Genomic DNA, 26532 nt, shown 5'->3' with positions numbered 1-26532 from the left:
GTGGGCGCAGAACCGGCTGAATGACGGAAGAAACCCCCTGGCAGACAGCAGAAACTTGGGACCGATGTCTCGTTTGAAGGCACTTTTCCATTCTTGTTCGTGTCTGGAAGAAGAAGGCGCGCAACTCAGCGCCAGCCAGCGTCTGAGATTGGAAGTCGCGCTACCTTCCAGCCACGGCTCATCGCCTGCTCTGGAGGAGAAGGCGAAGGCGAAGGAGGCAACGGCGGCAGGCGTGGTTGGCTGCTGGGCGCCCGGCCCCTTCAGCGTCGAGGGTTTGCTGCGTCGTCGGAAAGACGAGCCGGCGAGGCGGGGGTTCTGGGGTGGCGGTGGGGGTGGGGGTGGGGGGGAGAAGGCTGCCATGTGAGTCGGGGAAGCAAAAGGCAGGTGGAAAAGCCAGCAGGATGGAGAGGGGTCGAGGGAAGAGGAGGAGAAAGAGCCAGTGGTGGTGGCGGCGGCGGCAGCAGAAATTGCTGCTGCTGCTGCTACTGTTGCCGCCGCCTCTGTTTTCCCCGGCCTCGCTCTTGACACTGCCCAGCTCTCTATAGCGCAGCGCCACGCGAAGCCGGCAACTCTTCTAAACTTGGGCGTAGGCGGAGAAGCAGCATCCAGCCGAGGAAGCGGGGAGGGAGATCCGCGTCCCTCCACTTGCCTCTCTCCCTTCCCCTCCCCACGCTTTTTCCGAGTGGCTTAAAGAACCGACGGGGAGCGCGTAAGGCTGCTCGGCAAGAGTTCCCGTGTGCGCCCAGGGCGCATCCCGTAGCGAAGTCCCAGGCTCCGTCTGCCTCCTGAGCCCGGGCGAGCGACGCTCAATCTCCATCCTCCCTGCCAAGGGAAGGACGGCTCCGGAGGGCTGGCGCCAGCGGGCAGGATCGCGGCGGAGCCCCTCAGCCCTCCGGCAACCGGGCCATGCCGGGCTGACCGGCCGCGGAACTCAGCCCTCTCCATGCCGTGAGCGCGCTCGCTTTTCCTGCCCAGCGCGATGGCCGGGGCTCCCGGCGGGGACCGCTCCGTGCTGCCTCCGTCTGCGGTCCACGGCAGCGGCAGCAGCGGCGGCGGCGGTGGCGGCGGCGGCGAAGCTCCGCGCGTGGAATTCGTAGCCCTGACCGCCGTGCAGACCGAGAAGAGCGAGGCGACCCCCGCCGCCCCCGCCGCCGCTGGATCCAGCCCCAGGCGCCTGGGACTCCTCGGGACTCCCTTACCGGTCCCACGCGGGGGCTCCGGAGCTCGATCCGCGTCGCAGAAGCGATATCGTCGCCTTCAGAACTGCCTCTACAACGTGCTGGAAAGACCCCGAGGCTGGGCGTTCATCTACCACGCTTTCATGTGAGTCCTGGCCTGTCTTTCCTTCTCTGGTCCAGAACTTTGTTTCAGGGGATCCGGTCGGTCTCTGGGATCTCTACTGGGTTTTCAGCAATGCTTCCCCTCGCCCCGCGCGTCAGAGTCATTGAACTTTTTTGGTCTTGTAAGAGGGCCGTGGTTAAGGAGAAGGTGTCCTGGTGGTTTTGTTCACACAAGGCAGTGAACTCGCTTACCGAATTGACCCATTTTCTAAGTCTGGTATAGAGCAACAAACCAGCCAAATTTATTGGGTTCGGGCCCTTGCTAAACCTTAAAGAAATTAACCAAGGTTCATACTACCCAAACTTAGCTTGTGTGAACGTTGTCCTTAGATTTTTAAGTGGCCAGGTAAGTGCCTTGCAAGAACACAGCCTCTATTTTTATCTTTCCTTTTTGTAGCTGATACCCACGCAAATGAAGATGCAAAGTCAGATTCCTCCACCAACCTTGGGAGAGGAACTCTTTTTTTTTTTTTTTGAGGAAGGAGAATGGTGGTAATTTAAGAAATTTAAGAAAAAGAAACATTACAGCAAAAACTTTATGCTTGTTTAATTTCTTGGTTAAATGTTGGATAAGTATATCAAATAAACTGTTTTAGGACAGTGCTCCATCTGTCTGATGAACTGGAGCTGGGTGCAGAAAAGGTTATGCAATAATTCTCCCAAAGGTTCCCAAGACTACTGAAACTGTGCTTGCCGATTGTTCTTGATAGGATCATATAGATTAGATTAGCTGAGCCAAACATCCATCCACACCTGTCAGGTAAATAAGGCGGAGCAAAGTTTTGCAAGCATGCTTGGGTGTGAGAGTGCTGCCTTTGAAGCTGTCACAAGGCAGTTTTAGAAGATGCTAAACTGCACTAAATGGGAAGCTATTGCTTATTTCAAGGATCCTTGGAACACAACCTTGTCCCAAAGGTGTGCTCACCAGGTGTGCTGGACCCACCACTTCAGAATGCTTAGCTAAAGTAGACAAGATTTATTAGCAAGGTCTCTCCCATTCTCTTCCATCCTCAGATTGTACTTTTATAAAATTCAAAAGCAGATTTCAGACAATCCACTGTAAGGTAAAGGTAAAGGTAATCATTGTAAGGTAAAGGTAAAGGTTCCCCTTCCACATATGTGCTAGTCATTCGCGACTCTAGGGAGCGATGCTCATCCCCATTTCAAAGCCAAAGAGCCAGCGCTGTCCGAAGACGTCTCCGTGGTCATGTGGCCGGTGTGACTAAATGTCAAAGGGGCACAGAATGCTGTTACCTTCCCACCAAAGGTGGTCCCTATTTTTCTACTTGCATTTTTTACGTGCTTTCGAACTGCTAGGTTGGCAGAAGCTGGGGCAAGTAACGGGAGCTCACCCCGTTATGCGGCACTAGGGATTCGAACTGCTGAACTGCCGACCTTTCTGATCGACAAGCTCAGCGTCTTAGCCACTGAGCCACTGCATCTCACGATCACTGTAAAGGAAAGAGTAAATGCCCCCTCCCTGTCCCTCTCCCCATTTGTCTTGTTTTCTTTTTCTCTGACTTATAAGAAACACTAGAATCGTTAGACTGGGAGGGACCTTTGAGGTCTTCTAGTCCAGCCCCCTGCCCAAAGCAGGAGAATAGGCTTGCTTGAAAGATTGATGTCTTCTTTAGCAAAATATGTCCTCCTTTCCCCCCTCCCCTTCAAGATCTTTATAGATGCATACCTGTGGCCATCCTTACCTAGATGCCCCTGGTTTCTACCGTTGCTTGCATAATCTTCTATGGCAGTGGTCACCAACTGGTGGTCTGTGAACCATTGGTGATCCGTGAGAAAATGTTGGTGGTCCGCAGAAAAATTATTTGCATTTTTTATATTGCGCTAAATCAGGGGTCTCAAACTATAGCCCCTGAGCTAGATACGTGCAATGAACATTTGTGTTGCTGCAGAGAGTCTCCCCCTTCTGGGTCTTTTGTATGGGTCGAAGGGGGACAGAAGTTCCAGCTTGGGGTCTGATTCAGCCTCTTGGTGCAGGGCTTTGGGCGAAGGCTGGAGGGAAGTGCTACTGGTGGTGAAGAGCTGGAGGGCCTCGTTCCAGTGGGACTGCATCATGGCCTGGAACTGGCTGACCATCACAGCCCATTGAGCCTTCAGGCGCTGAGACCTGATCTTGCACTTATGCAGGTCTTCCCTCTGCTTGGAAAGCCTATGCTCCTAGTCCTCAGTGAGGCGCTTCTGCTGAGCCTTCTTCTCGGTCAGATCCAATTTGAACTGAGCTGTTTTGCCAACTCTTTTTCATGGTGGCTCCTTAGGTCCAACAATTGCTTCCTGTTGGGGCTCTAAGGAGCCCCGGTGAGGAGGCGAGGAGTGGCTGGGAGGAGAGGGGCGACTAGAGGCTGGCAAAGTGCCCCTCGACTTGAGTGTCATCGAGTTGACCACACCCACCCAGTCACATGATCACCTAGCCACGCCCACCCAGCTGGTCATTAGGCAGATCATATTAGTGGTCCACGGGATTTAAAATTATGAATTTAGTGGTCCCTGAGGTCCAAAAGTTGGTGACCCCTGTTCTAGGTGTTCCGCTCAAAGTTTTTGGATATGAGATGGGCGGCAAATAAAATTTATAAATTAAAAAAATGATATTCCTCCCCATCCTGAAGCTCTTCCTACATGTACGGAACTACCATGATTTTTCTACTCTGTCCAGCTAGCTGCCAAAGTGACAAGTCAATTCCAGGAAGAAACTATGTTTGTATCATATAATCAGAGCTAGATTGTCATCCTGGGGATGGAGACCTTAGTTTGATATCCTGGTTTAGGAGCTCACAAATCCCTGCTGAGTGCTGGTATCATCTTCAAGGGGGACATTGTCAACCCTGGAAAATTTGGAGTTGAGAAGCTTCTCTTCTTGCTGATTAAAGGATCAAGAAATCACTGGCACAAATATTTTTTCTATGTAACTCTAAAGCTTTCCTGGCTTTTAACAGAGAGAAGTTGAGTTGGGAAGATGCCCTGTGCTTTAAGAATTGTGTAAGTTCCCGAGAGTGACTTTGTCAGCAGCTGCACCCTGCTTTTCACCAGCTCTGCCCCGTTACAAACCCACATCCTGTTTTTACTCAACATGCTAATCTGGTTGTTTTTGACAGGTTTACTTCTTTCTTTGTGGCTTAACTGTGGTAACTTGATAGGCTGGGTTAGCTTTAGGTACCTGCATTGATGAATTCACTGACCAAGTTAACTTGGTTGAACAAGATGTTCCAACTTTTCCCCCAAAGAACTTTCCAACAAGTTTCAACAGATGGAAGATGGTGAAAAAAAGCTACTCCGACCCTCCCACAGTGTTTAGTTTGCATTTTAAAAAGAGCCTTTAAAGATGGATTTGATCTTGCATTTTGCTGCAGCCTTGTGGTTTCTGTAGCATCCCAGATGCTTTCCTATTTAATCTCCAGCTCAGATATTTCCAGATATATACTTTAGCTTCATAATAAAAAAATATTTATCTGATGTGCACCCATGCTAGTAGATGCAAATCTGCATAGGCTCATTTACAGCAGTCAATTTAAATTTAGACATAATTACTAGGATTGATTTAAATTTCAAGGAGATTAACCTCTAATGACCCATCCAAAATAACCTTGATCAAATTAAAATTTAGTTAATTTTGACTTCATTGCTAATCCTTCAGTTATAATTAATTAATTTGCAGTAAATATAAACAAGTGTAAAAAAATGAATATATAACAGTGGCTGATAGATTCCCTCCTGCTCCCCAAGTCTTTTCTTTAAAATCACTCCTTAAAAAATAGATAGTTGCACCCAACTGATTTCAAAGTTTTAAACAAGTACTAATCCAAAATTATATTGAATTGATGATGGGGATGAAGTTCATTTCCCATTCTGGTTCCTTCCAACCTTCTCTAAAATTAAATCGGCTCGCCTTCAGTTAGTAACCTCATTCATTTCCTAGTGCTTTCTCCAGAAATTGAATTTAAGATACAATAATAAGTTCAAGATTTGATGGCTGGTGGAAAGAAGCCTAGAGTGTGAGGCAGAGGAGGAAGAGAAAAGGAGGGGAGGAAGAAAATTGGAATGGGGAAGGAAGGAAGGAAGGAAGGAAGGAAGGAAGGAAGGAAGGAAGGAAGGAAGGAAAGAAGGAAGGAAGGAAAAAAACCCAGGATCTATACAAGGATATGTATACAAATTGTACATAAGAATTTCAATTACGACTGCAGGATTTGGATTTGGCTAATCTAAAGAAAAGAAAAATTAAGAGTGACATGATAGCAGAATTTCAGTATTTGAGGGGCTGCCACAAAGAAGAGGAGGTCAAATTATTCTCCAAAGCACCAGAGTGCATGACAAGAAACAATGATCGGAAATTAATCAAAAAGAGAAGCAACCTGGAATTAAGGAAAAACTTCCTAAAAGTGAGGACAATTAACCAGTGGTGCAGTTTGCCTCCAGAAATCGTGGGCGCTCCAACACTGGAGATTTTTAAGAAGAGATTGGACAGTCACTTGTCTGAGATTGTAGAAGTTTTCCTGCTTGAGCAAGGGCTGGACTAGAAGACCTCCAAGGTCCCTTCCAGCCTATTCTATTCTATTCTATTCTATTCTATTCTATTCTATTCTATTCTATTCTATTCTATTCTTTTCTTTTCTATTCTATTCTATTCATCATTCAATGAAAAGTGATTTGTTTCTAAGTTGCTAATCATACACTCTCTGCAGACAGTTGATAGTTGGGGGCCATATGTTTTACCTTTCAAACAAGGAAGAGAGAGACGACTTCCGGTGTCCAGCGGCAACGGACGTCTGGAAGGCTTCTCCTGCCTCCAGCGCCCGAATCCGGCCGCCGCCGAGGCCCTCAGGGGCCAGGTGTTCCGAAAAGGACACCTGCCGCACGGACGGCTCGCCAGGGGTCTCCCAGCCGACATACAGGACTGTGGGGACCGATGCTGGCGCGTCCTAGGCTTGGCGGGGTTCGGAGGCCACAGGCCGCGGCCATTATTTTGGTCGTCGCCTGGGCGCTGTGCCCGTGACACCGGGCATTGGATTTATAACTGCAGCAGCCTGGTGGTGAACAGGAACGGAGAAGAATTGAGGAGGAGAAGGGAAGGGAATATCGGTGGCGTGGTGGAGTGCTCCGGAGTGCGGGGGTTTTCTCCCCTGCGGTTGGAAGGAGCACGAGTTATTCTGGAGAGAGGAGAACTTAAAATAAGAAGATTACCGGTTTTGTGGAGCTCTGGAGAGAAGAGGTGATGGAGAAATTTAGGAGGGAAGGTTTGAGGCCCCTCCTTCTGGGGAACAGTGGTGGCGTCCAGCTTCCGCCTTCACTATGAGAATTTTGATGACATCACTTCCCTTGACTTCCTGGTTGACTAACTGTACTCTGGACTCGTTGCTCCTGTGAGTGCCCCTGGTGGATCCGGAGGAAATTACAAGGATACTGTGCCTGCCTGAGGATTTTGTATTTTTTTTCCTTAATGGCAAAGGTCAGAGACCAACTGCTGGAGAGATGGAGAGAATTTTGGAAAAGTTATCTAATATGGACAAGAAATTGGATGAAATAAGAGCAGAAATTGTGACTATCCAAAAGGATTTAAAGGATACTCAACAAGTTTCAGCAGAAAACAAGCAGAAAGTGGAAGGTTTGGAGGGTGAGATGCGGGCAGTGCAGAAAAGAGAGGAGACGACAGGCAATGCTGTGCTTGGACTACAGATGGATAAAATGTCTTATTTCCTTAGGTTTCAAAATTTGGAAGAAGTGGACCAAGAAGACTTGAGAGATGTTGTGACTAAATTGTTGGGAGAATTTCTTGGGAGAGGTGTTGATTTCATGAATTGGGATGTGGATCGAGTTTATAGAGTTAATTGCAATATGCACGCACGCATGCAGTTCCCAGAGAGGTTCATGTCAAATTTGTGAGAAGAGAGACGAGATGAAATTCTTAGAAAACATAGGAGTGGGGCACTGATTTACAGGGGCAGGAGATAGCCATTCTGAGGCAGATTCCCAGACAGGTACGTGAAAAAGAAAGAAATATTATTTTTGTCAAGCAAATTGTACCAGAAGGAGTGGGCTTCAGATGGCTGATGCCAGAGGATTGATGATTTTCCGGGAGGGCATTACGAAAAAATCAGTACAATTGCGGAGGCTACGGCCTATGTGGAGGAACACAAAGCCCTCCTGGAATCAGATGACCCAGGAATTGAAGAAGGGAGGTTATAGATCATGGGGCTGAGCGGCTGCCGCTGTTGCGGCCCTGGAGTTAGGTCAGGCTGAACCCAGAGTTCTGAGATCCAAAACTAGGAAGTGATAAAGATATTTGGGATTGTGTTGGTTTTCCTTATTCTCTTTGTACGATATTCTGTTTATTCTTGACTCTTCTTTATTACGTATTTAAAATTTGTAAACTTAGCTACTTGTCACCTGCTTGCCATATGGCTGTTGTATGTGTTAAAAAATTTGAGTAAAATTCTTATTTTAGATAAGAAAACTGAAAATTTACCATACCTGATATGTATTTGTATAAACCTTTTTTGACTAATAAAAACTTTTTGAATAAAAAAAAAAAATAAAAAAAACAAACAAGGAAGAATAAATATTTTAGTACAAAATAGGGCACTGAGAATTTGCTTTCCCTGTCCACATATCCATTTCCAAGCATTAGGAATGTAATTTATTTATTTATTTATTTACTATTTCAACTTTTATACCGCCCTTCTCCCGAAGGACTCAGGGCGGTTTACAGCCAAGTAAAAGCAATAATACAAAAGTTAAGAGCAATTTTAAAAAACTAATTTTAAATTGGCCGAAATGTAAAAATTTGCTAAAACCCATTAAAAAACTAATTAAAACTATTAAAAACTATTAGGCCAGTCCTGCTCGATGAAATAAAAGAGTCTTCAGCTCACGCCGGAAGGCTCGGAGGTCAGAGAGTTGGCGCAACGTTGGAGGTAGTTCGTTCCAGAGGGCTGGGACCCCCACAGAGAAGGCCCTCTCCCTGGGGGTCGCCAGCTGACATTGTCTGGCCGACAAATTCAAAAGAACTTGAACCTCTGAGAATACTAAATCAAGTTTGAAAGTTGAGATAATACATGTTTCTCCCAGAATTGAGCAACTATAGGACTGAGCAAACATATCTTTGAACGAAGCATTAATCTCATTTTATCTCCTGATGATTTACATAAGCCTTTGCTATATAAACTCAGTGGGGTCCAAGGAATCTAAAATATTGTTTTGGGTTAAATATGATACAATCCAGGATCAGCTGAACATTTTGGCCCTGATGTTAATATCTTTTCCTAGTGTCTAGGCAAAACAGGAATCTCAAATTCTTTATTCAACGATTAAAGTTGCATAAATTTTAACGATGAACTTGATAAGTTTTTATTCTAGTTGTTTGAGTCATGTGGAACCCAACCCATTGAACTGGCTTCTGACTTTGCAAACCAGAAAAGGGAACAAGTAACCAGATTAAAGATGCCAAACTGTCTGGTTTGGTTCTGCAACCCAACAAGACAGACATAGACTTCAGAGGATAATTAGAACTGCAGAAAAAGCAATTGCTACCAACCTGCCTTCCATTGAGGACCTGTAAACTGCACGAGTCAAAAAGAGGGCCGTGAAAATATTTATTGGACATAAACTGTTTTAACTCCTACCTTTAAACCGAGGTTATAGAGCACTGCACACCAGAACATCTAGACACAAGAACAGCTTTTTCCCAAACACCATCACTCTGCTAAACAAATAATTCCCTCAACACTGTCAAACTATTTACTAAGTCTATTAGTAAATACTATTAATATTCTCATCGTTCCAATCACCCATCCTCTCCCACTTACGATTGTATGACTGTAACTTTGTATCCTTACGAATTATATTGACTGTTTCCTAATATGATTTGATTGCTTATTTGTACCCTATGACTATCATTGTGTTGTGCCTTATGAATCTTGATGAACGTATCTTTGCTTTTATGTACACTGAGAGCGTATGCACCAAGACAAATTACTTATGAGTCCAATCACACTTGGCCAAAAAAAAAAGTCTATTCTATTCTATTCTATTCTATTCTATTCTATTCTATTCTATTCTATTCTATTCCTGAAAGCATGCTCTGATCACCCCAATCATCTCTGAATTTGAGGGTCATACTGATTAATTCTATATTTTTAAGGGATGCTAACGTTACACTTGGATACCTGGTGGCCAAATATCTTCATCAAGTCAAACAATCATGCCAAACATTTAATTATATAAGTTGTTTTATCATTTTATTGAGTTTTTTCCTCCCACTAACAACTCATTGCATTAAACTATTACTCTTTTTCTACTGTAAAGGCTGACCAAAGACTGTAATAAAGATATTTGATTTGCTTTACAGGTAGCAAATTTGCTTTTCAGGTAAGTTGCTTTACAACTTACAACTACAATTGAGCCCAAGATTTCTGATGCTAAGTGAAACATTTGTTAAGTGAATTTGCCCCATTTTATAACCTTTCTTGCTGCCATTGTTAAGTGCTTTTTTTCAGAAGTCAACTGGACTTTCTTGGGTTTTTTAAAAAAATGTTTCACTTCTCATCCAATAAGTTTTTCAGTTCTAAAAAATTGGAAGAAACAAACAAACCAAGAAAGTCCACTTACTTCTAGGAAAAGCATGTTTCACCCAAAAATGACTTGGAAGGTTGAGAATCTCTCTAAACAATCACCAGAACTCTGGTTCTCACTTTGTGTTCTGCTGCTGGGTCATCCCTTGTTGACACCATTCCTCTCAAAAGACTGGTTGACCCAGGGGTGAAATCTACTTACCTTCCCAACCAGTTTGGAAGTGCACGTGCCATGCGCATGCTTCGCAAACCCTTCTGCACATGCACAGAGGGTAAAAAACAGGTTACTTCCTGGTTAAAACTAGGAAGTAACGATGACTGGGTGGGTGACCTGAGAATGGGCTTGTTATTTAGAGCCCTATGATGTGGCTGCTATCTATTTAGATAAGTTTTATGTTTCTTATATTGTTTTTTTAAATATTGTAAGCCACCCAGAGTGATGGTTGTGAGAAAGGATGCCTGTGTAGATCCAACAAGTAAATAAATGAGAAATGAGCAAGCAGTGAATACTGTTGTTCTACAAAGCACCCACAAGCATTAATGATCTGACTTAATAGTCAGATTTGGCATCTTTTTCTTGAGTTCAACAAAAAAGATTAAATTGCCAAAGGGACAATGGGCTGATGACTGGTGACCTCTGAATCCCTCTAGCCTTGGGGTGGGGAGGGGGGCTATATAGGCCACCTTGATCTGAAGGGGTTGGAGACCAAATCTGTTATGCCCAATTGGAATCTCTTTTCCACCTAATTAGTTAGCTCAATTTCTGTAAGCAGTGAAATTGCTGCAAGCTTTGAAGAAAGCAGGAAAGCTATAAATCAAAAAGCAGGTGTTAATTGTTCCCCTGCCGGGAGGTCTTCTTTCTCCCTTTCTCTCCATCTGGTGAAAGGTGAAGGAAACTAGTGTAGAAATGCACAAGAGTCAATACGATGTGCTAATTAGGACTGGTCTTTTCTTATTAGACACATCCGGTGCCTGGACACCTGGTGGATTCCTGATCCGTTTAGTTTTCCATTTCAGTCTGGGTCATGTTGTAGCTGTCCTGCTGTGCATTCTACGTTTAGATGTTGGGATAGGCAGGATACTTTTTACTGGTTTCACTGGTTTTCATAGGTGAGGAAATCAACATAATCTTTGTGTCCCTCTGCCCCCCAAATTTCCAAAGTGTTTGCTATCTAATGCAGAATGTGCAGTCTGGAAAACAATTTGTAGATTGCAGCCTTCCAGATTCTTAGTTCTCATCTTATGTTTGATGTACATTTAAAAAGAGGGATGTTTTTAAAGCCAACAATTATTAGGTTGTGTTCACACAGATACATAATTACTAGCTACATCGATTCAAGGGCATGTTTAGCATATGAACCAGTGGTGGGTTTCAATTTTTTTTACTATTGGTTCTGTGGGCATGGCTTGGTGGGCGTGGCATGGCTTGGTGGGCGTGGCTTGATGGGTGTGGCAGGGGAAGGATACCGTAAAATCTCCATTTCCTCCCCAATCCAGGAGAATGTTACTGCAAAATCCCCATTTCCTCCCAATCAGCTGGGACTTGGGGGGCAGAGAATAGATGGGGGTGGGGCCAGTCAGAATTTTTACTACCGGTTCTCCGAACTACTCAAAATTTCTGCTACCGGTTCTCCAGAACTGGTCAGAACCTGCTGAAACCCACCTCTGATATGAACATAAAATAATAGGGTTGGAAGGAACTTGGAGATCTTCTAGGCCAATCCTTTGCTCAAGCAGGAGAGACTACATCATTTCAGGCAAATGGTTGTCCAGTCTCTTCTTAAAAACCTCCAGTGTTGGAGCACCAACAACTTCTGGAGACAAGCTGTTTCACTGGTTAATTGTTCTCACTGTCGGGAAATTTCTCCTTAATTCTAGGTTGGATCTCTTTAATGATCTTCCACCCATTACTTCTTGTCCTGAAGTATGAAACACATATCTGAGCAGCCTGGGAAGTGCCACTGTGGCTAAACAATCTCAAACCCAAGGACAGCAGTGCCTTGATGATGACCACTGAAATGTTACCGCATTCTGAAACAAACATTAGTTAATTTGCTATTTTGTACCATTGAGGGTTAGTCAACCTTTAGGTTATTATTCCAGTGCCTTTGAATTGTATTACGATTGTAGCTCTCAAAATTGTGAATCTTTCTTTTTTGTCCATGTTAGAATTTTGGGAGTTGTGGCCCTAACACAAGGAGAGACTGTCCTCCAGTGCTAATTCTGGCCTTTATTTTCTACAGAAAAGTCCTTGGGCTTCCTGTAGTGTAGATAGATAATGTGATAAAGTAGACAGAATCAATTGAGCTTCAGTTCTGGGAAGGGAAGTGACAGTGTAGAGGAGAATTAGCCAGATCTCTGAACTGAATCAGAAAGGTGAATCAAATTGGATGGTTTGAAGCTGTCTCCACCTGTGCAGAACTGGCCTTATTCCAAATCAACCCAGTATTAAATTGAAATAGATCCAGATTGATTCCAAAAACCAGTCTGAATCACTGGCTGATTTCCAAATCAAATCAATTATATGAACTGGATTTTTCCTCGTTTATTCAGACCTCGGGTCAAAGATTACCTCTTACCTTATTTTTGTCTTTGTCTAAAAGCAGCTGTTTTGGTGAAAGACATGGATTGGGGCTGGAAATGAGCTGGAAAAACTTCTGGCTCTGTCTTATATCCTTGGGTTTTAATTCCTGGCCCATGAGTTCCCTTTAATGCAAAGGGAAGCAGAAATGATAGGTACTCTTACTGAATTTGGTCCTGGTTGCATCTTTTTCTAGGCTGAATTAGAATTCTTTCTACTGTGGCATTTGAGCAAAGAAGATTCTAGTTCAGCCTTATCATTGACTTGCAATAGAGCAGTGGTTCTCAACCTTTATAGCGCTGTGACCCCTTTAATACAATTCCCCACGATGTGGCGACCCCAACCATAAAATTATTTTTGTTTTGAATTTATCGTGCCTGAAGTGATCTGAACTGCTTGCGATTGCCTTGAGGACGGGGGCATTAAAGTGGAGACTCCTGAAGCCAGATTAGGCTAGCGATTGGGAGCGATTGCAGCAGGCTTGAGAGGGAGACATCAGAGCAAATATTTCTCTCTTTTTTAATTCATTGCGCCTGAAGCCGAATTCTGCTAGTGATTTGAAAAGCCTGCAGCTGGCTTGTGGAGTCAACCATTCGAGCGTGATTCTTCGACTTCCCATATTTCCAATGGTCTTAGGCGACCCCTGGCAAATCGTCATTCAACCCCCAATGGGGTCCTGACCCACAGGTTGAGAACCGCTGCAATAGAGGCAGTCCTCATTTTAGGACCACAGTTAGGGCCTGAATTGCTGTGACTGAGCAAAGAGGTTGTTCAATGAGTCATACCCAATTTTATGACCTTTGATGCCAGGGTTTTTAAGCAAATCACTAGAGTTGTTAAATGAATCATGCTGCTATTACCAAATTTGGCTTCCCCCGTTGACTTTGCTTATTGGAAACTGAACTTAGAAGGTCGCGAAAGGTGACCACATGACCATGGGATACTGCCATTGTTGTAAATCCATGCCAGTTGCCAAGCACCTGAATTTTGATTACCTAACCATGGGGATGCTGTGATGGTCATAGGTGCAAGGGGCTGCTGCAAGTCACTTTTTTCAATGCTGTTGTAACTTCAATCGGTCATGAAATGAAGGATTGTAACTCAAGAACTACCCATATTAACTGTTTATTTGTTTTCATTTTATGTTACAAAAATATTTCTTCACTATGTTAACTGGGAACATGTTTGAGTGATCCTACAGCCAAAAAAAATAATAATCTCAGGATGAACAAAAAACGAGGAAGAAATAAAATCCATGCAAAACAGAAATCGCTTTTGCAAGAAACATTATACACAACTTTTCTCTCATGTGTGGCATTCTAGGTGTACTCTCCCTTAGGAGAAAAAAAATCTCTGTTCAGTTTAGCATTGATAGAACTACATTTTCTGAAATACAAGCAGTTCTTGTCTTGAACTGTACTACTCTTATAGAAAAAGTCATCCCATGATTATTGGAAGTAAATTCTTCATTTGACACTCTCTGAGTGTCCCAAAAGTGCTTTTTCAAGAGGCAACTGGACTTTCTGGTTCTTTTTTGAAGACATTTTGCTTCTCATCCAAGACACTTTTTCAAAAAACATCTTTGGGACAACCATGACCTGGATGACTGAGAATCTCCATAGATAAATCCTCTGAGTATTAGACCTTTGCATTACTAAATAGGATGGGTGAAGGAGCTCCTTCTCTTCTTGTAACTACATATTTTTCCAACCTGGTGTCCATTTAGATATGCTGATAGGTTGGTTTCATGGTTCTTTCCCAACTGAGGGTTGGTTCCCCGTTTCCACATGGCTGTATCATTCGCAGGCTGTTCCAGCTGTATGGACTTTATTTTTATTTATGTACTGTTTTTATCCTGCCTTTATTATTTTCATAAATAACTCAATGTGGGAAATAAATTTAACACTCCTTCTTTCTCCCTCCCACAACAACCCTTTGAGGTCAATTGGCTGAGAGAAAGTGACTGCCCCAGGATCACCCAGCTGGCTTTTGTAAGGTGGAACTAGAACTCACCATCTCCTGGTAAATGGCAAAAATTACTCAGCTGGTTTTCATGTCTAAGGTGGGACTATTATTATTATTTTTATTATTATTTATTAGATTTCTATACCGCCCTTCTCCCGAAGGACTCAGGGTGGTGTACATCCAGAATAAAAACCCAAAAACAATACAATATACAATTAAAACAAAATTAAAAAACTTATTATACAATTTGGCCGAAAAACATTAAAACATTTAAAATTCTAAAAACCCATTAAAATTCATATAAAATTTAGAAATATAAAATATAAATTTAAAATACAACAAAATTTAAGCCAGCCCCGCGCGAATAAATAAATACGTTTTCAATTCGCGGCGAAAGGTCCGAAGGTCAGATATTTGGCGTAAACCAGGGGGAAGTTCGTTCCAGAGGGTAGGAGCCCCCACAGAGAAGGATCTTCCCCTGGGGGCCGCCAGCCGACACTGTTTGGTGGACGGCACCCTGAGAAGTCCCTCTCTGTGTGAGCGTACGGGTCGGTGGGAGGCATGAGGTAACAGTAGGTGGTCCCTACTAGAACTTACCAGCTCCTGGTTTCTAGCCTGGTGCTTTTTGCCTGTAGGCCAAATTTGCACCATGGGAAGTATCTCCATGCACTGGAAATGAGGCAGTCCCTTTCCATGGTTTATTTTCTGCTTCTGGTGCAAGGGATCTCCTGGATGAGAGCAATTCTCTTTTCCCAAATTTTGTTTACATAGTACAGTACACGGAGGGTACTATATTAATAACTCTTGTGTAAACTACCTACACAGTTGTCCTCCGAGTGCTGTTCCTTTTGTAGCTAAAATATTCCTAGGCAAGCTGAGCAGGAGAGGTATTGACAGCCTTTGGGAGGACTCCAACTTTCTGAAAGACATAAAAACTTTAAGAAAGAAGTTGTAAGGGGGAAGAGAACAGGGCTTCCAATTTCAACATTTTGCTGGAAAATAACAAGTAGTGCTATTTCTTCTCTTATTATTTTTGTGAAGTCCAAGCTGATAGAACGGGCACCTGCATTTTATTAAAATTTATAATGTTTCCAAGCCCCAGAATCTGGCTGGGAGGAAGGTGGGAAACCTCCTTATTGCAATTCTTAACCTGGAAGAGAAAGAATGCAAAGTGGATCCAAAGTTTGCTGCACCTTCTAATGGACACACTCTTTATATTCAGTTGCTGGGATCCTTCTAACCCAACCTTCTCAAAAAAAGAGGCTCAGGACCATTTGAAGTCACGGCTAACTGTTACCTCTAACTGGGAAGATCCATTTTCAGATTCCTAGTTAGAAAGTCTCATCATTTTCCAGCTTTTTTTCATCCTGGTGTTATCCAGAAGTGTTGGACTATAGCTTTCCCATAATCCCTTGACAACAGGACCAAAGGTGATGATGGGTGAAATCATGGGAACTACACTCCAACATACAGAAAGAATCCACTAAGAAAGAGTGAACTCTTTTTAGGCTTTGAGATGACAAAGTGACAGCAGTTGAAGCCACAGAGGTCCCCTGTGGTCCTCTCAAGACAACAACTTATACCAGCATGCTGGATGGGGGAATCTTGGGAGTTGAAGTCTGCCCATCTTAAAATTTCCAAAGTTGAGGAACACTTGATTGACCGTCTTTCTGGGGTGGCTTTGATAAAAGAGTTTTGTCATTCCACCGATGGAAGTTGTGAATGTGCGGAGAGAGGCACCCTGAATGAAATCAACAAACTAGTCCAGCCTAACTCTTTCATCAAGTGATTTGCCCTGCTCGCTTCTTCCCAGGGTCCTTTGCAGATGTTATAGTGGTGGTAATCCTTCATACATGTTGAAAACAGAGCTGTGTCATCAGCTGCAATGAGAAAGTGGTATCTGTTTTCAGATGAAGGGGATTCTTGAAGAGGTCTTTCAGGTTGCATGTTGCTTTGTGAGTTGAAATGGTCAGTTCTTATGGATACCCACTTAACCTGATGTCAACCCTAATATATTTGTTAGGATGCACTCAGCAATCATAGAGATAAAACTATTCTTCACTCATCATTTCAGGAAAATTGAAGCTACCATGTAGGAGGAAGAAGTTATGGCTGTGGTTTTCAATTACTTACGAGCTGTTCTCCCTATTTTTTGAAAAAACCAGTTCATAATCCTTTTGTTAATGTTTGCAGAACAGCAGCCACTTAAAAATTGCTTAAGTTTTAAGCACCTGGATATTTCATTGTTCTACAAAAAGATCAGTGGGAAAAGTGCTCATTTTAATCCTCAGCAGGAATTGGGTCACCATGCTGAAGTCCAAGCTTGCCTGTTTCTCCAAAATTTGGAACCTTGGTTCTGCCCCAAAATGGGCAAATGATCTGTGGCCTGTGTGGCTTTGGTGGACTCTGTTTCTGACAGCATTTTCAATCATCCCTACCTTGCACTAAGCCATGGTTTGCTCAAGTAAGATTTATAGTTAAAGGTTTGATGGCAGTTACAAATCACAATGCTTAATGGTAGCCATTATGGCTTAGTGTGATATGTGAGCACAACCCTAGAATGGCGATGGGGTCAGCCACTATTAGCATTTGGGTAGGCTAGGTCAAGATACAGCGGTGAAATGCACTTACCTTCGCTACTGGCTGGATAGATCCCGCTGGATTTCACCACTGTCAAGATATCACAATGCTACTTTATCTTGTAGGGTATAATAACAGAAACTTGATCGGCTGCCAATGTTTCTCTTTGCCCCCTCTTATACCAAAGAAAACCAAGGTGGGGTTATTTTGAGTCTCTTTCTCACACACTTCCAGGACTGAGCTGTCATTGTTTTCTTCTGTATCAGCTCCTGCATTCTTCAGTCTTCTACAGCCACCAGCACTTGGTGTAACAATGGAGTGTGGTTCCAGGAGAGGATGGTGGGTCTTCTCACCTGTGATGTCTGTCTTCTTGGTTGTTGCCTTTTTCTCAAAGCATGCTTGCCTTGGTTTACCCTGATTATTATAACATTCTGCTAGACCAAAGGGAGAATTTCAGGCTGCCTCGTACTTCAATATAGCAGTGGAAAGCAGCGGCTGCCCAGCATGATGTTCTGAGGATGGCATCAGCGAGGGGGCATATGATCTAGAGGTTGTGCCCAGATCCAGATTCAAACAGTGCAGAGGGAGGTAGCTAAACTCTTAGGTGTTTGCATCCCCATTCTTGAGAAGCTAAAATAAAAAGCTGCTTTGTCAGCAGGAAGCACCATCAAAGGGAACATTTCCCCCACCTTCCCCCAGCAGTGAAGGTGGGGGGGGGTTTGCTGGTGAGTGAGGATAGAGAAGGTTGGAGAGGTACAGAGTCTGCCTGTGCTGGATTGGTGCGTGTTACGATAATAGCAGGATGCTTAATTATAAAGAGCCACCTGGCAGCTGGGCTGCCAGAACTATGACAAATGGTGCTCAAAACCTCTTTTGAAATAGTTATGAAAACCCTTGTTCTCCTGCATGCTAGGGAAATGTGTTGGAATGTAATTGTCCCACTGCTGCAACTTAATAAAAGGCAGTGGATGAGCAGAGAGAGGATGGCAGGGGGCGGGGGATGGAGAAAGCAGAGGTTGTTGCTGTGTGTTAGGACACATGCTTTGCACCAGGGGTGAAATTCAGCAGGTTCTGACAGGTTCTGGAGAACTGGTAGAAGAAATTTTGAGTAGTTCAGAGAAATAGCAAATACCACTTCTAGCTGGCCCCAGAGTGGGGTGGGAATGTAGATTTTATTTATTTATTTATTTATTTATTATTATTAATCATATTTATATACCGCCCTATCTCCCGAAGGACTCAGGGCGGTTCACAGGCACTTAAAAAACACATAAATACAGAATAAAAACAGTTTAAAAAAACTTATTATAAAGCCCGTTAATTAAAATGTACAAATAAAACCTAATTAAAACCCATAAATTTAAAATCTAGCTCAGTCCTGCACAATTAAATAAATATGTTTTAAGCCGGAAGGTCCAAGGTCCGGAAGCTGACGGAGTCCGGGGGTAGTTCGTTCCAAAGGGTGGGAGCCCCCACAGAAGGCCCTTCCTGGGCCGCCAGACGACATTGCCTCGCTGGCGGCACCCTGAGGAGACCCTCTGTGAGAGCGCACGGGTCGGTGAGAGGTATTCGTAGCAGTAGGCGGTCCCGTAAATAACCCGCCCAATGCCATGGGCGCTTTAAAGGTGGTCACCAAAACCTTGAAGCGCACCCGAAGGCCACAGGTAGCCAGTGCAGTCTGCGCAGGATGGGTGTTATCACGGGAGCCACGAGGGCTCCATCTATCACCCGCGCAGCCGCATTCTGGACTAACTGCAGCCTCGGATGCCCTTCAAGGGAGCCCCATGTAGAGAGCATTGCAGTAATCCAGGCGAGGCGTCACGAGTGCGTGGTGACCGTGCATAGGCATCCCGGTCCAGAAAGGCGCAACTGGCGCACCAGGCGAACCTGGTAGAACGCTCTCCTGGAGACGGCCGTCAAATGGTCTTCTAGAGACAGCCGCTCATCCAGGAGGACGCCTAAGTTGCGGACCCTCTCCATCGGGGCCAATGACTCGCCACCGATGGTCAGCCGGATTAAGCTGACTGTACCGGGATGCCGGCATCCACAGCCACTCTGTCTTGGCGGGATTGAGCTTGAGCCTGTTTCTCCCCATCCAGACCCGTCGGCCTCCAGACACCGGGACAGCACTTGATAACCGTTGGGGTGGTCCGTGTAGAAAAGTACAGCTGGGTGTCATCCGCATACAGCTGGTACTTCACACCGAAACCACTGATGATCTCACCCAGCGGCTTCATGTAGATGTTAAACAGAAGGCGAGAGGATCGACCCCGCGGCACCCACAAGTGAGGCGCCTCGGGCCGACCTCTGCCCCCTGTCAACACAGACTGCGACCGGTCGGAGAGATAGGAGGAGAACCACCGATAAACGGTGCCTCCACTCCCAATCCTCCAACCGCGCAGCAGGATACCATGGTCGATGGTATCGAAAGCCGCTGAGAGGTCTAATAGGACCAGGGCAGAGGAGCAACCCCTATCCTGGCCCTCCAGAGATCATCCACCAACGCGACCAAAGCCGTCTCCGTGCTGTAACCGGGCCGGAAACCGACTGGAACGGGTCTAGATAGACAGTTTCATCCAGGTGCAAGGGAAACTGATATGCCACCATACTCTCTACAACCTTCGCAAAGCGAAGGTTGGAGACCGGACGATAATTACCTAAAACAGCGGGTCAGGAAGGCTTAAGGAGGGCCTCACCACCGCCTCTTTCAAGGCGGCGGAAGACACCCTCCACCAAAGAAGCGTCGAATCGCCTGAGCCAGCCTCGTGTGACCTCCCGGTGGCCAGCACCAGCCAGGAGGGGCACGGGTCCAGTAAACATGTGGTGGCATTCAGCCTACCCAGCAACCTGTCCATGTCCTCAGGAGCCACAGGGTCAAACTCATCCCAAACAATATCGCCAAGACCACCTCGAGCATCTCACCCGCATCACCGCAATCTTGGTCCAACCCATCCCGAAGCTGAGCGATTTTATCGTATAGATAACCGTTAAACTCCTCAGCACGTCCCTGCAGCGGGTCATCCGCTCCCCTGGTGTAGGAGGGAGCGAGTCACCCAAACAGGGCGGCTGGGCGGTTATCTGCCGATGCAATGAGGGAGGAGGCGTAGCTACGCCTCGCTTCCCTCAATGCCACTAGGTAAGTCCTAGTATAGGACTTCACTAGTGTCCGATCAGCTTCCGAACGGCTAGACCTCCAGGAACTCTCTAGGCGTCTTCTCCGGCGCTTCATCCCTCTCAGCTCCTCGGAGAACCAAGGAGCCGGTTGGGACCTGCGCCGGGTCAGAGGGCGCAAAGGCACGACACGGTCTAAGGCCCCCGCCGCGGCCCGTTCCCAGGCCGCCACAAGTTCCTCAGCCGAGCCGTGAGCCAGACCCTCAGGAAACGGCCCAAGCTCCGTCCGGAACCCATCAGGGTCCATCAGGCGCCTGGGGCGGAACCAACGTATCGGCTCCGCCTCCCTGCGGTGGTGAATGGCGGTCAGAAAGTCCAGGCGAAGAAGAGAGTGATCTGACCATGACAAAGGTTCGATGACTATTTCCTTTAAGTCCAGATCTCTCAACCACTGACCAGAGAGAAAAATCAGGTCCAGAGTGCCACCCCCAATGTGAGTAGGGCCATCAACTACTTGGGTCAGATCCAAGGCCGTCATGGAAGCCATGAACTCCCGAGCTGCCGTCGATGATGAGCCGGAAGATGGCAAGTTAAAGTCCCCCATGACTAAGAGTCTGGGGGTCTCAACTGCCACCCCAGCCAGCATCTCCAGCAGCTCGGGTAGGGCAGCTGTCACGCAGCAAGGAGCCAGGTACGTGATCAGCAAGCCCATCTGACACCTACGACCCCATCTCACAAAGAGGGATTCACACCCGGCAATCTGAGGTACAGTGGTCTCCCTCGGCTCTAGACTCTCTCTAATCACAACCGCCACCCCCCCACCCCTACCCTGGGCCCTCGGCTGATGGAATGCACGGAAACCCGGCGTTTTTTGCAATATCCTTCCCCTGGAGTGGGGTGGGAATGGAGATTTTGAAGTATCCTTCTCCTGCCACGCCCACCAAGCCACGCCCACCAAGCCACATCACGCCCACCAAGACACGCCCACAGAATCAGTAGTAAACAAATTTGAATTTCACCACTGTTTTGCACACAAGTGATTCAGGATTAAGCCTGTGGTGTCTTCTCTTTCTAAAGGGCTTGGACGGCAGGAAAGCCACCCCACCAAGATGTCAAGTGCCACTTGGATGCATAAGCAAGAGGCTGGCTTGGTTGTTGTCTAACAGACAACAAGTGGTCAAAATTGGCAATGCTTTATCAAATCCTGTTCCTGTCAAGAGTGGCGTTCCTCAAGGCAGCGTCCTTGGACCAACACTCTTTATACTATACATTAATGATCTTTGTGACCATATCTCAAGTAATTGTGTTCTCTTTGCTGACGATGTCAAACTATTTAACACCACAGACAACACTTCTATCATTCAAAACGACCTTGACCATCTAACCGCTTGGTCTAAAAATTGGCAGCTCCAAATTTCAACCAGCAAATGCTCAGTCTTACATATAGGAAAAAAGAACCCTAAAACTAAGTACATACTAGATGGACATTACCTTACAGACGACCCCCATCCCGTTAAAGACCTTGGAGTTTTCATGTCAAATGATCTAAGTGCCAAAGCCCACTGCAACTACATAGCAAAAAAGCTCTAAGAGTTGTAAACCTAATTTTGCGTAGCTTCTTTTCCAAAACACCACACTACTAACCAGAGCATATAAAACATTTGCTAGACCAATTCTAGAATACAGCTCACCTGTTTGGAACCCTCACCACATCTCTGACATCAATACAATTGAACGTGTCCAGAAATATTTTACAAGAAGAGTTCTCCATTCCTCTGAAAACAACAAAATACCTTATCCCACCAGACTTGAAATCCTAGGCTTAGAAAACTTGGAACTCCGTCGCCTTCGACAAGACCTAAGTTTAACTCACAGAATCATCTATTGTAATGTCCTTCCTGTCAAAGACTACTTCAGCTTTAATTGCAATAATACAAGGGCAACCAATAGATTTAAACTTAATGTAAACCGCTTTAATCTAGATTGCAGAAAATATGACTTCTGCAACAGAATCATCAGTGCTTGGAATACTTTACCTGACTCTGTGGTCTCTTCCCATAATCCTAAAAGCTTTAACCAAAAACTGTCTACTATTGACCTCACCCCATTCCTAAGAGGACCATAAGGGGCGTGCATAAGCGCACAAACGTGCCTACCGTTCCTGTCCTATTGTTTTTCTTTTCTTCTTCCTATATATGTTTATATGTGTATATACTATATAATCTTTTTGTATGATGTTGTGACAAAATAAATAAATAAATAAAATAAATAAAGTTGTCTGTCTTGCAAAGAGCATTGTGTTCACATCCTGCTCGTGAATTGTGATACTGAAGATTGTAGAGTTGTGCGCAGTCAGGTTCTAGCAAGAATGTATGTTGCTGGTGACATCAACATAGATCTGAGTTGTGCTGCACTTAAAATGGGTGGCCTGAAAAAATGAATTCTACAATTATTGACTAAATTGTGAAGTTTGTTTGCTTCTGCTGCCTTGTTATCTGCTTATGGGGTTTCAGTGGGGAAGTAGTAAATAATAGAAGATGCTGAACCCAATGGAAGATAGGCTGATTGTTTTGGCTATACCAGGAGGTGTTTTTTTTGTCCACTACTAAATACACCCTCCTAGCTATGAAGGCTAGAAACTTAGAAAAGTGAACATGAAATCTCCTTAGAATGTCAAAGAGATCTTGATACTGTGGTCAGGCCTAAAATGGATACCTTTGGCTTGATAGTATCAAAACTGCTCTGATTTGATTCTGCTAAAGTTGTGATTGAATATAGAGATCCGGATAATTTTGTCCTGTTCTTTCCCCAGAGGTCAGAATTGCTTTAGTTTAGTTGGCTTGTTCTCCTTGTTCTTTCTCCCCGGAGCTTAGCATGGCATCTCAGCATGGTTACCTAGGTAGTGCTATCCTAAGGCAATCTTCCCACAGTTGGTGTCCTTCAAAACATGCTGGGCTAAGATCCTCTTTTTTGGGACAGCACAGTTCTTCATCTATGGGCTGGGAATTGGGTGACCTGGCATCTGAAGGGTGGCAGGTTGGGGAAGACAACTAAAGAAGGAGAAGTGGTGTTTCACATTCACCAATGTTATCTTGGTGTCTGATAAGATTTCAGCCCGAGTTTCTCCAATCATTTCTGCTTGCATTTTAAGCTGATTGGAAGGTCAAAGGTCTCCCAGAAGGAGTGTGGAGAAGGATCCTAAGAAGAGATTATAGCTGGACAGAAGTTGTACAAAAAAAGATGAAGCATCAGCTATGCAGCTTCCTGCAATCTTTCTTCCTCCAAACTATCAGAATGTGATCCCTATTTGCTCCAGTCAGCTAATAGGGATGGAGGAGAGGGAGATCTTTGACCTTAAGCTTTGTCTTATCTGGATCATCAATGTTTATGTTTTCCTACCTTCCTTTCAATATGTCTATAGAGTCTTGGCCAGAAAAACCTTCTTAAGCGGCTCTATTGTTGGTCTAGGAGAGCTAAACAAGGTTGTGCCAGAGGTTTCCAAAATTTATCGCATCGCAATGCCCTTAATGTCTCAGTATTTTTTTTCATGGTGCCACTAGGCAGGAATCTCCAAACTTGGCAACTTTAAGACTTGTGAACATGCATGGCTGGCTGAGGAATTCTGGGAGTTAATGTCCACAAGTCTTAAAGTTGCCAAGTTTGGACACTCCTGCCCTAGAGGTTCCTTAACTGTGCACCAAAGTGCCTTGGCAACAGTTAGAATAATTCTGGGACGCCAGGACACGTAATTTGGGAATATGTGGGCTTATGCCTTTCAGAAAATGAAGTTTTCTGATTTTCATTTTTCTTTTCTTTCCAAAAAGAAGATTTTTTAAAAACACACCCTTAAATTTGGATTTAAAACTTCTTTCAGTAAGGATTGAAGAAAATTAACCTGGTGCTATAAAACCTGCTGATCTGAAGATTGCTAATAGGTGAAAAGCAGTTAACAAGCAATTTCTGAAAGTGATTATAAAGGGAAGTATACCAACACTGTATAGGTCAGAGGTCTTCAAACTTGGCAGCTTTAAGACTTATGGACTTCAACTCCAGCTATGCTGGCTGGAGAATTCTGGGGGTTGAAGTCCACAAGTCTTAAAGCTGCCAAGTTTGAAGACCTCTGATATACAGGTGCTGCCTGTGGCTATTCCTTTCTTTTCAAGAGCTCTAAACAGACTGGAGACCTCTCCTCATGAGAAGCAACTGTCTGAATCATTATGACTGATCTCAAGTCCTCTCCTTTTCCAGAGAGGAATCTCAAAAACCGGATCTATTGACTGACTCTACATTCCACCATGTTCATTGGTTCTGCAGTTTACCATTTCTTTCCCAGAAGTCTTTAAGAGGCTCCTTTTGATTTGGACCTTATTTCAGTTGGCAGAGTTACAGCGAATCATTGTTTGAGTTCGCATACCATGCTACCCCATTGTTTAAAGAATAGGCCCATTTGCCTGACTGAGGTCAGTGACTCACAAATTACCTGATGCCATTTTAACATAATGTATTTTGTGAACTTGGATAAGGAGGAGACAGGCCTCTACTTCATAATATAATAAACTACTAGGCTAAACTAGGATTGGAGAATTTTTAATTCATGTGTTGTGGGAACCAGGTTATTGTATTGTATTGTATGCTGTGTGGGCCAGGCTATCACATTAAGTTATAATGTCTATGGAGATTCTCAATCATCCAGGTCATGGTTGAACTTTCTTCTTACTTGAAGATATTTCACTTCTCATCTAAGAAGCTTCTTCAGTTCTGACTGAATGGTGGATCCTTCAATTCTCCACCATTCAATCAGAACTGAAGAAGCTTCTTGGATGAGAAGTGAAACATCTTCAAGCAAAAATAAAGAAAGTCCAGTTGCCTTTTGAAAAAAGCACCTTTGACATTAAGCCATAATAGTGTGTTATGCGAACACAACAGTTAGTGTAGTGGTTAAGACACCAGGCCAGAAATCAGGAGACTGGGAGTTCCAGTCCTGTCTTGTCCACAAAGCAAACTGGTTAACTTTGGTTTAGTCCCTCTCTCACAGCCCAAGGAAGGAGGAAATGAAAACCACTTCTGAAATCTTGCTAGAAAAATTGCAGGAACTTGTGGTCACCAGCAGTCAAGATTGTGATGATGCTGGACTTGAAGCCAAGAGATCTTGAGTTCTCTTGCTTTATGCATGAAGCAGATTAGGTGACTTTAAGCCAGTCACTCTCTTTCAGCCCTAGGAAGAAGGCAAGGGCAAACCACTTTCTAAATTTTTGCAAGAAAATTGGTCCAGACTTAAGACTCTCAAAGAGAAAACCCAGACACAACCAGAGTTGAGCTGTTGCATAAACCCAACCACCATGTACATGTTGATCAATCAGAAAGAAGCTAGTTGTCACCTTCTTTTCTGCCTTTCTGGTCAACTAAGACTCCCCATCTCTTGGCAAAGCATTGAACAATATGAAACTGTGGAAAAGAAATCTTGGACCAAACAAGCAGACAAATCCTGCCCTTATGTTGAGTGTCTACAGCAGTTTTTTCTCTCAACCGTAGCAACTTGAAGATGTGTGGAGTTCAATTCTCAGAATTCCAAGTGTGGCTGGGAAATTCTGGGACTTGACATCTATACATCTTCAAGTTGCCAAGGTTGAGAAACGCTGGTCTATTGGAAATGCATCCATAAAAGTATACCAGAAGAATGAGAGTGTATCAATTACAGAGCATTAATCACAGTGCAAACATTTCTGTACTTTGTCTAATCATTGCTCTTCCTCTGCTGGCCAACAAGCCTGGTTGCCAAGTGCCAAAGAATTTCAAATTTGTTTTTCTCCTCCTTTGAAGATACAACTCCATCACTTGATGGAAGAAAAAGATGGGATACTTCAAACACAGGTTCGCTTGCCACCCCCTCTACACTTTGGAGAGTTGGCATATTTGTGTTCTCCCAATCGTCATACCTTCTGGCTTTGCTGGATTTCAGATCTCCTAACCATATTTCAGACTGACTTCAGTGGATTTGTTTTTCTTTTTTGGGGGATGGAGACTCATCACTGGAGAGATGAGCAGTCCAGGGGTGGATTCTACTTACCTTTCCTACTGGTTCACAATGGGACCGCACACACTTCTGCGCATGCACAGAAGCTTCCTGATGATGTCCGGGTCAGTGGGCGGAGTCTCCCATCGATTTTACTTCTGGTTCTTGCGAACCGGTCCAAACCGGGGGCAACCCACTACTGGAACAGTCATTTTCTGATATTTCTACTGGATGGGGTGGTATGTACCAGCCTTTCTGTGTTTCTGGATCTCTCTCTCCCTCTCTCTCTCTCTCTCTCTCTCTCTCTCTCTCTCTCTAATACACATACATATTTAGGTTGATAGGAAGGACAAGAATTCATGGGTC

At 44.5% G+C, this 26532-nt stretch overlaps 1 protein-coding gene across 1 annotated transcript; it reads left to right on the top strand.

The window, feature by feature from the left end:
• Nucleotides 1-370: 370 nt before the first annotated feature.
• On the top strand, nt 371-26113 carry LOC131204657 (potassium voltage-gated channel subfamily KQT member 4-like). Its single transcript, XM_058196141.1, has 2 exons — nt 371-1323; nt 25974-26113. Exons 1-2 carry the CDS (start codon nt 980-982, stop codon nt 25990-25992), a joined length of 363 nt encoding a protein of 120 aa, XP_058052124.1. The 5' UTR covers nt 371-979; the 3' UTR covers nt 25993-26113.
• The last annotated feature ends 419 nt before the right edge of the window (nt 26114-26532 follow it).

This window comes from Ahaetulla prasina, chromosome 10 (genome assembly GCF_028640845.1).
Source record: "Ahaetulla prasina isolate Xishuangbanna chromosome 10, ASM2864084v1, whole genome shotgun sequence".
Taxonomy (NCBI): Eukaryota; Metazoa; Chordata; class Lepidosauria; order Squamata; family Colubridae; genus Ahaetulla; species Ahaetulla prasina.
This window is presented reverse-complemented; position numbering and strand designations above follow the sequence as displayed.